This window comes from Tupaia chinensis, unplaced genomic scaffold (genome assembly GCF_000334495.1).
Source record: "Tupaia chinensis unplaced genomic scaffold, TupChi_1.0 Scaffold000252_1, whole genome shotgun sequence".
Lineage (NCBI taxonomy): Eukaryota > Metazoa > Chordata > Mammalia > Scandentia > Tupaiidae > Tupaia > Tupaia belangeri.
Window position 1 is genome coordinate 2,167,215 of NW_006159732.1, and position 15,491 is coordinate 2,182,705.

Consider the following 15,491-nt stretch of genomic DNA (forward strand, 5'->3'; position numbering starts at 1 on the left):
GAGAAGGGATTGTGGCATGGCCATCCCCCCTGGGGGGTGATTTCTCGCTTTCTATCTCTCTGTCTCTCTCTGTCTGTCTGGCGAGCGCACGTGCCCTATGGCAAAAACCTCTAAAAAAACAAAAAAACAAAAAAACCCCAAAAAAACCACCGGTGTGATAAAGAATTTAGCAAAACTTCAGCAGTACATTCATACATTTTTTAAAAGTATGAAGTGAGATGTATATAATTTAGACAATTCCATATCCAAATTCTTTCCTAAAGTTCTTAAAAATCACAGTACACTTGAAGAGAAACATTATTTAAGTTTTCAAATTTAGGTTTTCTTTTGTGAACACACTCTGTGCTATATAAGCCCCTCCACCCCACCCCACCCCTCCCCCATATTTATTTATCAAAAGATAAAGAGAGAGAGGGAGAATGAGAAAAATAGGAGAGACTGACTCGGAAACTCACCAGGATGGGAGCAGAGCTAGGTGGACTGAGTCTGGAGAGAATGTGTTGTTGATTAGGGAACCCGGCCCAGACTTCAGCCGCGGGGCAGTGGCGACCCCTTCTGGCCTATCCTTAAGCAACGGAAACTGCCTATGCCACAGTGACTGTCTATGTGTGTTTTCTATTAGGCTTTCCAGAAACTCATAAATGGTTGTAAAACCCATTGTGCTAATAGAAAGAACGACATAAATGCTGACTGAAGCTATTAATGCTGGTTGTAGTTTATGTAGCAGAGTGAATTAGGCTGAAATCTGTGAGTTTTTTATGGTTACTTATAGCAGGTTATTTTTAAGTATCAGACCATAGATTAGGTTCAAATATTTGGAATGAGCCGGTCAAGGGAGTCTAACTTTATCGATCATCTGTTTCAGTGTTTAGACCTGAAGACTTTCTTCACTCGCCCTCCCTCAGAATCCTCAGGCTGAAGTGATTTAACCACATTTAGTCTTGCTTCTTCCTCAGATGGCCACGTCTGTTACATCAGAGTCATTCACAAGGTTAACAACGCCCACCCCAGCTCTAAATTTAAACAATCACTGGTGTGGATAATTCTGTGATTGTTCTATAGATTCTCCTCCATTAAACTGTATCTAGTCAGGGTACACTGTGGGCCGGGTTTGGTGTCCTCATCCCTTGTGGATTGGTGGGCCAGGACTCTGACGTGACTCCGGGGACTGTTGAGTCCATTTGTGGAAACGCACATGGTAGTCATTCAGTGAGTACTCGTTGGTTTGTGAACTGATTTGATCACAGTTTCTTCAATGACCTAGTCTTGTTTTAAAAACTCAGCACCACATGCATTTGAAATAATAGATTATATTAAATGTATGACATAAGCAAGTGAAGAGTGCAGACCATGGGACATGCTTCCTGACACACACTACCTTGGGTGGATTCTTAACCTCCTAAGCCTCAGTTTCATCATCTGCAAAATGAGTATCATGGTATGGCATACGCTATAGGGTTACTGGGAGTAATAATTCAGTCATTGCCCGAAGAGGACTTGGAATAGGTCCTGGATGCAGTAAGAGGTTCTTACGTGCCATGGATGAGATTACCGATGTATGAGAATCAAAGCATACAAAAAAGCTAATAAATTCTTAAGGTTGCAAGAAACAAATGACTCTTGCCTCTGGCCCTGCTTGATAAATATTATGCTTGACTCATCCTCCGCCCTGAGGAAGTCACCCCAGATGAATTATGCAGAGTCTTTTCTTGTGTTTCATAACGCTGATATAAACAGGGATATTCAGCTGGTCCTTTCGTTCTGACTCCAGCCGTAACCACAGTCCCACCGCGGTCAGCCTTTCTCCTAACAGTCGTGAAATGGGGCAACCCTAGGGTTGAGGGTGACCAGTATTTTGGCGGATTTCCCCAAATACTCCACAGTTCTACCCGGCCGCCCTGCTGCTCGCTCAGGGCAGTTCTGTGAGTGTCCTGAGTTGCCCCTATGTGATTAAAGTTTGGGGGGAGAAGCTCTCCACTGGGTGTTTCAGTTGCATGGCTTTTACTACATGAGTCCTGTGTCTTCTAATGTTTGAAGTACAAGTATAGCAAATTCAGTGCACCACATTATACTTCTTTTTCCTAAAATTTTGGCCTGATAATGACTCAGAGTTTGAGTTTGTCAACCCCAAAGGAGAATTTGAAAGAGTATGTCTTTTTTTGGCATAGCTAGATCAACTCTTTACCCCACGGGGGTGGGGGGATTACTTTAACTCAAAAGTGAATGATATTCAAGGATCTATTTTCCTCTCCTTTGTTTCTAATAGAAAATAGGACCCAAGTTTATTTTATTTTATTTTATTTTATTTTATTTTATTTCATTTCATTTTATTTTATTTTATTTTATTTTATTTTATTTTATTTTATTTTATTTTATTTTATTTTATTTTATTTTATTTTATTTTATTTTATTTTATTTTATTTTATTTTATTTTATTTTATTTTATTTTATTTTATTTTATTTTATTTTATTTTATTTTATTTTATTTTATTTTATTTTATTTTATTTTATTTTATTTTATTTTATTTTTTGGAAGCAATGTGCCTAGTCAAAAATACTCATCTTCTCAAATTCTGAGACTTTCAGCTAGAGGAGGCCAAATGACCAAGTCCTAGATTCTGAGACATAAGTAAAAAATTATCAATGGACTTATGGGGGAAGATAGGATAGACACAGCTAGCACTGCCTGGAAATCAGACGTAATGTCTGGAAGTGAAGCAACCATCTTGGGACACGAGGATAGGAGTCATACACTAAACATGGAGAATCCAGAGCTTTAAAGAGCTGAATCCATGACTTCTTTAAGCAACTATGTTTGCCTAGAACTCTGTACACTCTGGACTTCTTGTGATGTGAGAAAAGCAAATTCCTACTAAGAAGTAAACACTTATAAACAGTACTTGGAACAGGGCGTGGCATACACTAAAATTCTATAGAGGTTGTGCAAAGTAAAACAAAATAAATATTTGCTTTAGACGCTGTAATTGAGTTTCTATTATATGTAGCCAAACAACAACCTTTGCCAATATATATAAGTATGGCCAACATCTCATTACTACCTTTTTTCTCTAGCACCTTGCACGGTGCTGGGGATTGAATAGGTATTTGTTGAAAGAATGAATTAGTCTGTGGGGTATGAGGAAAGATGAGGGACCCTACAATTGTTAAGACTGTGTATATCTCATATATATTATGTAACTGCCTTTAACTCTTTAGTGGGCCTGCAATGGTTCCCTTTCTTTGTACAATGGTAGCACTTGGTCTCTTGGGAATGGATGAAGACACGCTCTTTGGCCTGGGGTGTCTTTCTGTGGTATCCCAGCCTCTTTGTCCTTAGAGCCAAACAAGGAGCTACCACCATCCTGTACCTAGTAATGTGTAAAAATGAGATAGGGTCAGACCTGGGGAAAGTGTTGAGTAAAACTTGTCTCCAGAGTCCCCAGAATGGAAACAGAACAAGGAGAACTCTCATACAAACATTACTGCACAAGTGCCCACCAGAGAGCCCTCCCCAGCCCGAATACTTAGGAATGGGGGAGGTCCTGGCTGGGCACAGAGGACATCTTTACTATGAACTGGATCTCACAATGCTTTGTCCACCAGGACTCCTAAAAAAATAATTTGCCCTCTGGCTTCTAGGGGAAAGAACACCAGCATTTAGCCTTCTGTGTTTTCTCTTTTGGCTCTTGGGGAAGTTTTACCTTCAATACCAAATATAATTTTCCTTGGATGTAGTTACAAAACTAAAGGTGAAAATAAAAATACTACTCAAGCAAACGCCGGCACCACATTGACAATCTTAGTGAGGGAGCTGCTCAGATTCTTACACTGTTTCATTGATTGGTTCTGAACAAGATGATTCTTGTTCTTACCATGAGGCTTGATTTCGTAGAACAGAGGCTATAAAAGCATTATATGGTCATACTTGGAAGATAGTTCTCATCGTAGAGCATCATAAACTTTCAATGGGGACTGGGATGTTCCAGAGAACAGAGGGACCTGTAAGGTGGGGACTGGCTGTGAAGGTGGGGGTGCCACAGCTAGGAGGAAGTGTACTTGACTTTGAAGGGTCTGGGTGGCCCTCTATTATCTCTCAGAAAGGGTAGGGTATCTCCAAGTGTGAGATACTCTGCTTTCACTCGTTTCATGTTTATTGAGCACCTGCTCTGAGTCAGGCACTGAGCTGTACTCTGGGAATAATGATGTCGAGGGAGACACACCCAGCACCTTGTCTCATGGGAATAGCTGCCCAGACCCCTGATCCTCCAAGCACCATCCTGAACCAGCAGCTTCAGAATTTCCCAGAGCTCACAGGCCCCCACCACAGATCTATTGCTTCAAAATCTGCTTTTGTTCAGGACCAGCAGATGGTGTAATGGCTACGTTGCTGGACTCCCATATGGCCGACCTCAGTTGAGTCCCAGACTCAGTAGCTTGAAACTCATGCTGAGTGTGTGCATGCCCATTATCCCGAGAGGAGAATGGAGGAGAAGAGATTGCAGCATGACCATCCCCCCCGGGGGGGAAATGATTTCTCACTTTCTGCCTCTCTGTCTCTCTCTCTCCCTCTGGTGAGCGCATGTGCCCTATAGCAAAACTATCTCTTAAAAAATAAATCTGCTTTTTTCACAAGACTCTATGGGAGACCAGAATATGCCACTCCCAAAAATGAAGGATTGTTGAACCGAAGACAATCAAGAAACAGGTTCAGGAAAGCTCTCTGCCCTCCTCCCATTTGCCTAGAAGCAGGACACAGATTTACAAAGATGAAAGAAACAAACTTTAACCACTGAAGACAACTTTGGATCCCTATAAGCCTAGAGGTAGAACTAGAGGAATTTGATTACAAGCTTTACTAACTTTTTCCCACATATTTGTCTTCCTATAAGTTGTTGCCCCTAGAGACTTGAAGTTCCTTTCCTCTGTCACATCTCTAAAACTTTACTGTCCCTTATTGAAGAAGTTATATAAACTAGAATTCAAAATCTCCTCTACAGAGACCAGCAGTTAGCATAATGGCTATGTCGCTGAACTCTCATGTAGTCAACCGTGGTTCAAGTCCCGGACCCAGTGGCTTAAACTCATGCCGGGCACATGTGCGTGTGTGCCCAAGATCCCAAGCAGAGAATGGAGGAGAAGGGATTGTGGCATGGCCCCCAGGAGGTTGAAAGGCACATTCCAGGCAAATAACGGTCTGGCTGCAAAGACACTTGGGGTCAGATGGTGGTAGAGCAGTACAACATGATGCTTTGCTAGGCAATCCCACATGGGAAGGTTCCCAGTTCTGGTCCAGAGACCTCCTTTAGTAAGCCTAACCACAAGTGCCCGTGATCCAGGGCAGGCTGAAGGCTGGGGGTGGATTGCATCATCAAGACCCCAGTTAGGGTGCTGTCTCTCTTTCGTTTTTCTGTCCCTCTTGCTCATGAAAGCAAGTAATAAAATTTTTTTAAAATAAAAACCACTTTATGCTTGAGTCTTTTGTTTTTTAGAGGTTTTTGCCATGAGCGGGGGGGGGGTGTGTGGGGGCCATGTGTACTTGCCAGAGTGAGAGAGACAGACGCATTGAGAGGGAAAGTGAGAAAATACCTCCAGGGGGATGGCCACACCACACTCCCTTCTCCTCTGTTCTTTTCCTGGGATCTTGGGCACGCATACACATGTACCCAGTGTGATTTTTTTTAAGCCACCAGGTCTGGGACTTGAACTGTGGCTGGCCATGTGGGAGTGATGAATCATTATACCATCTGCTGGTCCCCCTGCTTGAGTCTTAAACACATGTGTGTCTTTAGATCATGTGACTACTCAGGCTCAACCGATAAACAAGGCTGAAGCGGGTTGGGGTGCCTTCCTGAAAGGCAGTTCTGGAGCAAAATGCTTTGAAAAGTCAAAGTTCTAGGTAACGATTTTTTCCCAACAAATTATCCCCTCTATGCCATTGATAAATTCAAAGTACCAAACTGAGTTTAACCCTTGGCTTCATATCTTATGTTTCAGCAATAGTCGTTTGTAGTGAGCAAGGTTAAACACGAAGGAGTTCTTGGTGTGGCCCAGCTCCATCTCTGGCTCCATCATATCTTCTGAAGAGTATTCCCATGTTTGAACCTTTCCCTGTGTGAAATGGAGGGGATGTTGCCCATCCTGCCTGCACAAGACGGTGACAATTTTGACAAAGAGAATTTATAAACTGGGAGGTTTGAAGTCTTTACTAGGAGGTCCAACACACCACCTGCATTTCACATCTTGTCATTTCCAGCCCCAGTTTTATGAAAAATGGAAGAATCCATCCTGGACCCCTTCTTTCCCAAGCAACGACAGGACCGGGTGAATTCTTTCTCAAAGTCATAGTCTAACCACGGACAACGGGTCATGAGAGTACTCACTGTATAAACCAGCTGTGATATTCCCGACCTACACACACACACACACACACACACACAGGCTGAGATGTAGAAACTCACACTCACACGTCCACTACTGCACTTCTGTGGTCTAAACACCACTGGGCATAGTGGTAAAGTTGTGAGACCCACAATGTGGCTGCCACTACTTTAACTTGTCGGGTGAGTACGTTTTTTTCAGATTAATTGCTATATGAGCCTATTAAGGTAAGGAAGTATGTGATGGTCTTCGCTGGAACACAGAGATGTCAGAACACACACACACTGTGCGTGCATGTGGCGACAGATGGAGAAACATCACTTAGCTCCTGCGTACAAACTGCACAAAAACAGAGGGATGCCAGTTGCGCAGGATGAGATAACTGCAGCAAGAGGGGCAAGAACATTGAAGTTGTGTCCAAATTCATCATTTAATGTTCCTTTATTCCCAGGACTAGATCTGAGTGCAAGCCAGGGGAACACATTCTGGTCAGACAGCGGGAAATTCCACCATGTGGAATGGTGTTGGTGGTCTCTCTCTGTTCCAGCCAGGGAGCCCACACAGCAATGAATGTGCCCCACACAGCATCTACCTTCCTCTCACCCCTCCCTCCCCTCTCCCTCCCCAGGCCTGTCCCATGAGACTAACTGCCTACCTTATGACTATCCGAGGATCCATTTCAGGAACAAAATTTGTCAAATTATAAATGGCAAGTATCTACTCGAATAATGAACCAAATCAAAGACCCTCTGGAGGAATCCCCTGGGCAGCTCCTGGGAGGTACCAGAGAAGTATTTACCCCTTCCTATTCCTCCGACCCTTAGCCTCAACCACCCGCCAAGTGGCAGAAGACTAATGCAACCGCACAGGGCTTGCCACGCTCCAGAGGTGGGTCCCACCAAACCCAGGTTATTTGATTTTCCTTGCAAAAAATGCTAATGAAAGCAAAACTTTAACCCAACAAACAAACAAAATACCCGAGTTGGCTATTTGCACACTGGGGTTGCCAAGGAAGGCAGCCTGAAAGGTTCCTTTATGACCAGAGGCGGTTCTGAAGATGGACAGCAACAGATGCTTTATGAGGAAGCAGCAGGACAGTCAGATGTTGCCCTCATCTCTACGCGGTCTGACCACCTGGAGCCTCCATGGAGAGAACAGCCTGCTCAGGGTCCCCTCGGGGACTTCCAGTCCTGCAGGCCACCTAGAACTCGCATTTGTGCTGCTTTTTACATGTGGCCTTCGGGCTCTCATCGGGGCCACAGGAGAGCACAAGGGTGAATGAGATGGAAGACCTTGCCAATGTCCTTAGGCCAGGCCTCCAGACTGGGCCCACCATGGGGGCTGAGGGCAGTGAAATAAATACACACACTTTCTTTGAAAGGTGGCTGGCCACATCTGGGGGATCTGGAAAAAATGTTCCATATCACCTCTCCACCCTTCCCTGCAATGGTTTTCAAGTTGGCTTTCATGACGCTTTGGAGGAGAGTACAGGCCCTTGATAATAAGGGGCTTGTGAATTCTAGGCCCACAGCTCTCCCAGGCTGCTCAGAATCCTTCCAGACACTTTCTGTTTTAGGTCAAGGATGTTCATAAACGGAAAGACTTGGGGCAGTGGGGCGGGGATGGGAGGAGGAAAGGGAGAAATGGCATGGGACAGTTTGTCACCTGGCAGCCAGGGACCTTTGGAAGATCCACCAGACTGGATGAACATGCCCTCTTCTTGGTGTGCTGAACATGACAGAGGGTGGCTTTGAGTCTCTCAAGGAGACCTGGCCTCTTCTGGGATCCCCAGCCAAAGCTTAGGTGTGTGAGGATGCAGAGCTACCTCACGCTGAGTGTGATTAGCAGCTATCTCTAGCGATTCTACTTCCTGCCAGAAGAGGGCAGCACATGCAGCTTCATTACAAGGAGCGCTGGGCAGTCCAGTCCAAAAGGTGCATGCCAGGCTATTCGGGAGAGGATTTGTAATATTAACAGCAGCAGCAGCAGCCATAGTCTAGCACACTGGTTCCTGCTGTGTGCCAAGAACTGTCCTAAGCACTTTATTTACATAAATTCACTTAATGAGCATGACAAGACTACGAGAGAGGGCACTCTTATAATCTTCATATTAACAGGAGGGAGCGGAGACATAGAAGTTAAGAGAACTTGCTATTGCTACCTGAGACAAGGTTTGGCCAATTACAGTCCAAGGGCCAAATCTAGCCTACTGCCAACTTGTGGGCTGTCCTGAAGCCAAGAATTGTAATTTTGGATGGTTGAGTAAGAGTCAAAGGAAGAATAATATTTCAGGACACATGAAAATGATGGGAAATTTGAATTTCAGCATCCTTAAATGAAGTTTCATTGGAAAACGGCCTCACGCATTTGTTTGCCTATTGTCTGTGGCTGCTTTATGGTCCCATTAAAAATTTTCGGCAGAATCTAGCAGAGCCTGTGCAGTTCGCAAAGTCTAAAATACTCTCTGACCTTTACAGAAAAACGTGGCCAACCCCTCACCCAAGAGATAAGTACCACCTGTAAGAAGAAGGCAAGAAGAACTGGCTATGGAATTAGTTCGGCTCTTCCAAAGAGGTCTAGACGCAATGATGACCTCCATTCCCCTTATTTCTAACAGAGTAGCTCCAGGCCAAGTGGAGGCATGGGTAAACCTCTCACTGAATAGCCTTGAGGAAGTAATAGAAGACTAGATCTGGAAAGGACTGTGGGCATTGCCTACCGTATTTCACCGAGTCTAAGATGCATAGTTTTCTTATACTTTCACACTTTTGAAATCAGGCTGTGTCTTACAATCCAAATATCAGAGTTTAAGTGAAAGCACTTTTTGTTGTTTCTTACTGATATTTAACTTCATGGCATCTGACACCCACTGAAACTTTAGGCAGTTCCTACCTCCAAGGGGCCAGCCTCTCTCCCCCTGACGAGACCGTCATTTCTTAGTTGGCAGTCCATCCTACAGTTTTAACTGTAAACATTATTGAGCTGAAATCTAGAAGTTTTGATTTTTCAAATGTCAAAAAGGATGATCTCGCTTAATATATTTATGTCAGAGGTCTTAGAGATTTTATTAAAAGGGCCGAGGGGCACCTGCTGTGAAGGAGGCATTTCAGCCTGGACAGGGAGGAGTGGAGCAGGCTTCAGGCCGGCTGTTGGTGTGGACCAGCCCGGCAGCCTGTGAGGTGGAGGGACCGAGATGAGCTGGTGTGGACATACCACTGACAACCCAGTAGGGAGCTCTTTTCCCACCAGCATCAGCCAACGGCCTGGCTTGCTACAGGGGGTACCTTTCAGGAGATGAGAGTGAGTTGAAGGTTTGGCTGCATGGAAGAGGGCGACAAGGAAGGAACCGAAATGCAGCTGCCACTGGTTGCCTGGGCTGCCCTTCAGGAGGGCTCTAGAGCTGAGGAAGGGAAGGGAGGCAAGACAGTGGCCATCGAGCTCGCTTTAGTAACGGCCGCAACCTAATTCTTCAGTCACCTTCCCTGCCAACTGGGACTTCTCATCCCAGTTATGAGACAAGCTCACTGTGGTTCCTAGCATAACCGAGTCTCCTTCCATGCTGTTTGACTGTGATGATGGACTGTCTCAGACGAAGCCCAGGGTGCAGGTTGAGGGGTTCCAGATCACAGGAAGTGGAGCTGCTGGCATGAGCCTCGGGGAGGAGGAAACCTTGGCCTGCATTCGGAAACAGAACCAAGTCTGCTCCAAGACCTTCAAGACATTCGAATGGCTACTCATTTGTAACAGCAAAGTCTGTGGCCCACCCAGGAGGTGGTGGGCCCCAGATATACGCACACACCTTCCACAGTGGCAGCTAGGTTTGGATTTGGATTGAAGAGGAATGGGGAGTGGAGGGCTTAGCCCAGTCAGGCGCTTTTCATTTGGGGACATGTGTCCTGGATTTTCTGGGACAGTACAAATTCCTTGTAATTTGATTATGTTCAATGAAGGCAATTTGTTAGCCATCTGATTTTCAATTTGGAAAATATGGCCACTATAGTTATAACTAATGAAGGGCAAATGCTAAGGAGACAATTCAATGTGAGTTTGGTCCTTGCACCCTAGACACCCAGCACTGTGTCCAGCATGCCACAGGTACTGAGGAAGCTTTTTAGGACTGTATTTAGGAAGTTAGATGCATTTCATTAGGACAAGTATATTAGGAGGAATATGTTAGGACATGGCAGAGTCTTCCATAAAAATAGAACTATTTGCAACTTCAGGAATAAAAGGGGCCACATCTTTGCAAACACAGCTTGACAGCATGTCAGACATGATATAAAGTGACCCACGCAGGGCCCAGCAGAGTAGAGGCTGAGGCTGCATGGGAGCCTGACTGTGGTTCTTGACCTGACCTGAATAGGCTTGGTCTGGAAGTCCTAGCTAACTAGGAGGTTGGGGTAGAAGGGTCCTGATGTTGCGAGACCCTAATGAATATACCTCTGTCTTCTTCTCTCTCTCTCTTTCACAAAAGAGAAAGAGACAGATGTAAGCCAGAGGGAGAGTGAGCCTGGGGGGTGGGGGGAGAGGTCGCAGGCATGCTGCTCTGTATCCCAGATGGACAGAGAGCAGGGAAGTTGGTAACACAGGCCTGAAACTGCAGGGAGGACTCACGGGTCTTCAAGGAAAAATGATAGAGGAAAAGAAGAAAATGGGTCTCAGGTGCAGAAAGAACCCGGAACCAAGAGATAAGAAGGTGTACAGCCCTAAGGCAGGGTGAAGACAGTGTCTTCAAGGAAAAGAGGGGAAAATGGCATAGCAGCCCCAAATCAGCCAAACATGGAGTACACAGTGAACAAGAAGGGAAGTCACGGAACAGAAAAGCCAAAGAAAATGGAAATAACAGCTCCCCCACACGGCCACACAAACCAGGAATATTTGTTATTCTTCTAGAAAGTGGGTTTGTTTTCATCTTCTGGGAGAACCAGGCAGTTGCTGACCAGGGCCCCTTTTTGCTTCATCTTCTTGGAAGTCTAGAGCCACGTTGGCGGTCTGCCATGTGTGTCAAGCATCGAGGCCCTTGGAACTGCCTTTACTCTTTTTGCTCTAGCGGACGGGCCCCGTCTTGTTTTCCTTTCTCGCCTCCTTGCAGTACGTGCTGTCTGCTATACTTCATGCAACCCCGTGAGTAGCTATAAAGCTCTTCTGGGACAAGTAGAGTATAAATTTTACAATAGAAAGACGGTGCCAATACAGGGAAACATAGAGGTGGAGAGAAGAGGAAAAGTAGACTTGATGGGGAAGAGAAGAGGGAATTCCAAGGAAGACTGAGATCAGCCAAATTGGGGAAAACACCATTCAGTACAGAAATATATGGTTCAGGCAGCCCGAGAAGCCTGGGAAAGCCCCAGCTCCGAGACTGCATATGATGTATGGGTTAGATAGAAAATGATTGCCTTGGAAACTCTTAGACCTCCTAGTGCAGGAAAGAGGCCCATGGAGGTTGGTGTGTGCAAAAGGATGAAGGATGGAGGATGGTGGATGTGAGTAGAGGAGAAAGATGGGAGTCTTGTCTTACATGCCCACTTCCTCGCCTGCCAGAAAGAACATGAGAAAGGCACATGAGACTGTGAGGCTTGTACCAAAAGTAAGGCAGGTAATTCTGTGCAGGAACAGCAGCTGTGTCTGAAGGAAATGGGATCGGTTGAGAAGAAATTAAAAAAAAGAGACTTTCAAATCAGTTCACAAGAATAGAAAATTTAAAAATGTGCATGAGACCGTTTGTTAATTGTTTGGAACATGCAATCCATATGACGTGTGAAATAAACCATGAGAATTGATGAGATTGACACATAAGGGGAAAAAAAGACGGTGAAAAAATAAAGTGAAATGTAGTATTATATGCCTAAATGATAAATAAGTAAGATAAATTTCTCAGAAACCTAGAGACTTGGCAGAGGTGTTTAGAGTGTGTTCAAACAGCAGTTAGAGGGTGAGAAATGCAAAATATAAAATGGATAAGCAGAAGATGCCCAGATCTTCATGTCAAAGTAGGGTGTAGAAGAAACCCCACAGGGGGAGAGAAGCCAATCGCATGGCCCAGTGGCAGAGCCCAGGTGTGCTCTGGAAAAGAGGAGATGGCCCAGGGGCCTACCCCCTGGTCCTGGGTCCTGGGTCCCCTGAGATCTGAAGTCTCTGATGGCATTTCAGAGGCAGGAGCAGGGGGTAGTATGGGAGGTGAAGGGTGTTTCACAGCGACATTTGCAGAGGGAGATGGGATGTCATTAGTCACAGGGTCACTGGTGCTGTTGAAGGTAGAGACTCAAGCCATTACTGGACTCTGTCATGTGGCCAGGCAGGATGGACAGAAGGCACAATTCAGTGTGTGGACAGAGACAACTGCCCATAAATGACAGAGATGTAACGAGATGCTCCCAAGGGGGTTGGAGGAAGGCTGTGCCCTCCCCCAGTACTTCTGCTTCAGCACTCCGTATCCTTCAGTGCTAAACAAACGATATGGCATTTCCAGATCGGGTCAAAAAAGTAAAGGTGGGCCCAGAACAGGGCCTCCTACAGCCAAATCTGAGTGCAGTGCTGTTCTCTCTTCCCAAAGAAAGCCTCTCTCGTGGCCAGGTGCACTCCCTCCACGTGAGTTCCTGATCCCATTCCTGATCATCTCTTAAGCCTCTTCCTTCCAAGGAAGAAGGACCCATGCTTCCCCCATCATCCTGTGCTCTCTCTGGTCATGCAGAGTCTGAGTAATAGGCTGATGCTTGTGAGTAACACAGTTGGAGAATGACATTCAAGGACACTTCCAGAGAACTACACACAAGAAGCCGAAGTCTCCCATGACCTTCTGGGCAGCGTTTTCTCCAGCCATCACTCTCATTCTTTAAAGCTTTCCTACCCCATATTGGTGATCCCTCCCTCCCACTCTGAGGTCTCCGGTTGCATCTTAGAGGAAGGCACAGGGGCCGGTTTCCTCCTTCCTCACTGGATGGTCCTGATTCATTTTCATTCCTCACTCTTCTTCCTCTGCCCTCCCACCAGTGTGTGGGATCCTTGGGTCATCTTTAGTCTGCTCCTCTCACTCATGGGCTGAACCATTTGAATTTGTAAAACCACTCCAGTTCCTATTTTTGCACCAGACTTCTCTGCTGAAGCACAACTGTCTTCTCTATGGACCAGCTCAGAACAGCAGCTGATTTTTTAACATGAGAGTGGGCATAGTTCCAAGCACACCTATAAGCTATGTACACTTACTATTCCCACTTTACAGATGAACAAACTGAGGCATGCAGAGTTGAGTCATTGGACCCAGCCTGCAAGATCAATAAGAGTTGGGGTCTGGACTCAGGCATTTGGCTTGGAAGCCTTTGAGTTGAACCACAGATAGTCACCTGTCTCGAGCCATGGGAGACATAGCATGTCTAGAAACACTGCCTTTGACTTTCTCCCCAAAGTCAGGGGTAGGGACAGGAGAGTTTAGGTGACAAGGAAATGAAGCAACTAAATGTGGGGTCGTGTGACTTAGTTACGAGAAAACCCAAGGTATGTTTAAGTGACATGAAGAGCAACTGAACTGAAGGGTGAGGGAAGGGCATGATGGCAGACTGAGGGGACCTCGATCTGGTCATTGTGGAAGGAGAAGGCACAAAACAGAGCATGACGCCGTGACTCAGAGGATAAAGAGGAATGCAAGGATGCTGAAGGCATGAGAGTCAGACCTACCGGCACTCGGGTGAACATGGTGCATAGGAGGAGCATGCACCGAGAACAAGGGAAACAATGCTTACAAAGTGGAAAAGAGATGAGGTGGGTGGGAGATTGGAAATTGCTGGCTGCAAATGGGGAGTAAGAGCTGAAACGGCCGTTTCTAATGGCAATATTCATGGCCCATTTTTATGATAATAACAATGATTTAAATGAACATTTAGGGACCAACAGACAGCACAGTGGCTATGTCACTGGACTCCCACATGGCTAACCATGGTTCAAGTCCTGGATCCAGTGGCTTCAAAATCACGCTGGGGCACATGTCCAAGATTCTGGGAGGATAATGGAGGAGAGGGGATTGTGGCATGGCCATCCTCACTGGGGAGTGATTTCTCACTTTTTCTCTCACTGTCCATCTCTCTCTCTCTCAGATGAGCACATGCACCCTAAGATAAAAACGTCTAAAATATTTAAAATAAATGAACATTTAATGAACATTTACTATGTCCTAAGGAATTTGCATGCATTGACTTATAAAATAAACACATCTGTTTACAAATCTTGGATATGCTATTAATTGCCTTACTTGGCAGATGCAGAAACTGAAGGTATCATCTAGTTCATTTTATAGGTGCAGAATGAGCTTGGAGAGAATCTCTTTTGGGCACAACTGTAAGTGCTGGGATTCAAACAGGCCAGCAGTGGCATGTTTCCGTGTTATTTAGCCTCCAGCAGATGCTTAGTTCGTCAAGGGCAATGACATCATCTCATTTGTCTGGGCAGCTCCAGAGCCTAGCATCATGCCTAGCCTACCAAGCATACCCTTTAGACGTCAGTGAGGATTTGCTGGCTACTCCATGCAATCTGTGTTTGTCGAGTGAATAATGACTGAATTACAAAGTAATGAACAATCCTCTCGTGTACTAGCTGGGACTGAATAGAGTCTGAGCTTGAGCACAGGCAGGGCTCCTGTGAAAGGGTGATACTCACCGGCATTGTTTTGCTGCTTGGTGTTTTTGATATAGGCCGAGAATTTGGAGAAGATGTCGATGCCTGCTGTGTTAGATTCCCGGTGTTTTGCAGCCAATTTGGGGTACCTGGAATGAAGACACAGTCTTCTGAGAATCAGTGAGCCTTAGAGCTCCTTTAAGGGTGAGCCACTCCATGATGGAGGGGCAACAATGCCCTTTCCAGCTGGATTTGCACATCTTTGAGGGTTTTACATCTATCCTTCAGGGAGAGTGGGTAGGCATTATCACCCCTAATTGACTGATAGAAGAAATCAGAACACTGCGGTGCTGAGAGCTGCCTGGGGTGACACAGTCTGTTGGGCAAGAAGCCAGAATGTCCCTCAAGGGACTCAGGAGGTGCATTGACACCAGGAATGCACCAACGAAACGGCTCTAATCATACTGGAATGAGTTTACCTCTCTGTCACAGGTAGGGTCTCTGACATT

At 45.5% G+C, this 15,491-nt stretch overlaps 1 protein-coding gene across 1 annotated transcript in view; it reads right to left on the bottom strand.

Annotated features, from left to right (window-relative positions):
* The window catches only part of CLIC5 (CLIC family member 5), a 110,269-nt gene that overhangs the window by 16,206 nt on the left and 78,572 nt on the right, over nucleotides 1-15,491 (bottom strand). Inside the window, exon 4 of the mRNA XM_006149073.2 lies at nucleotides 15,025-15,131. Within this exon, the coding sequence (XP_006149135.1) occupies nucleotides 15,025-15,131 (107 nt within the window). The remainder of the gene's footprint in view (nucleotides 1-15,024; nucleotides 15,132-15,491) is intronic.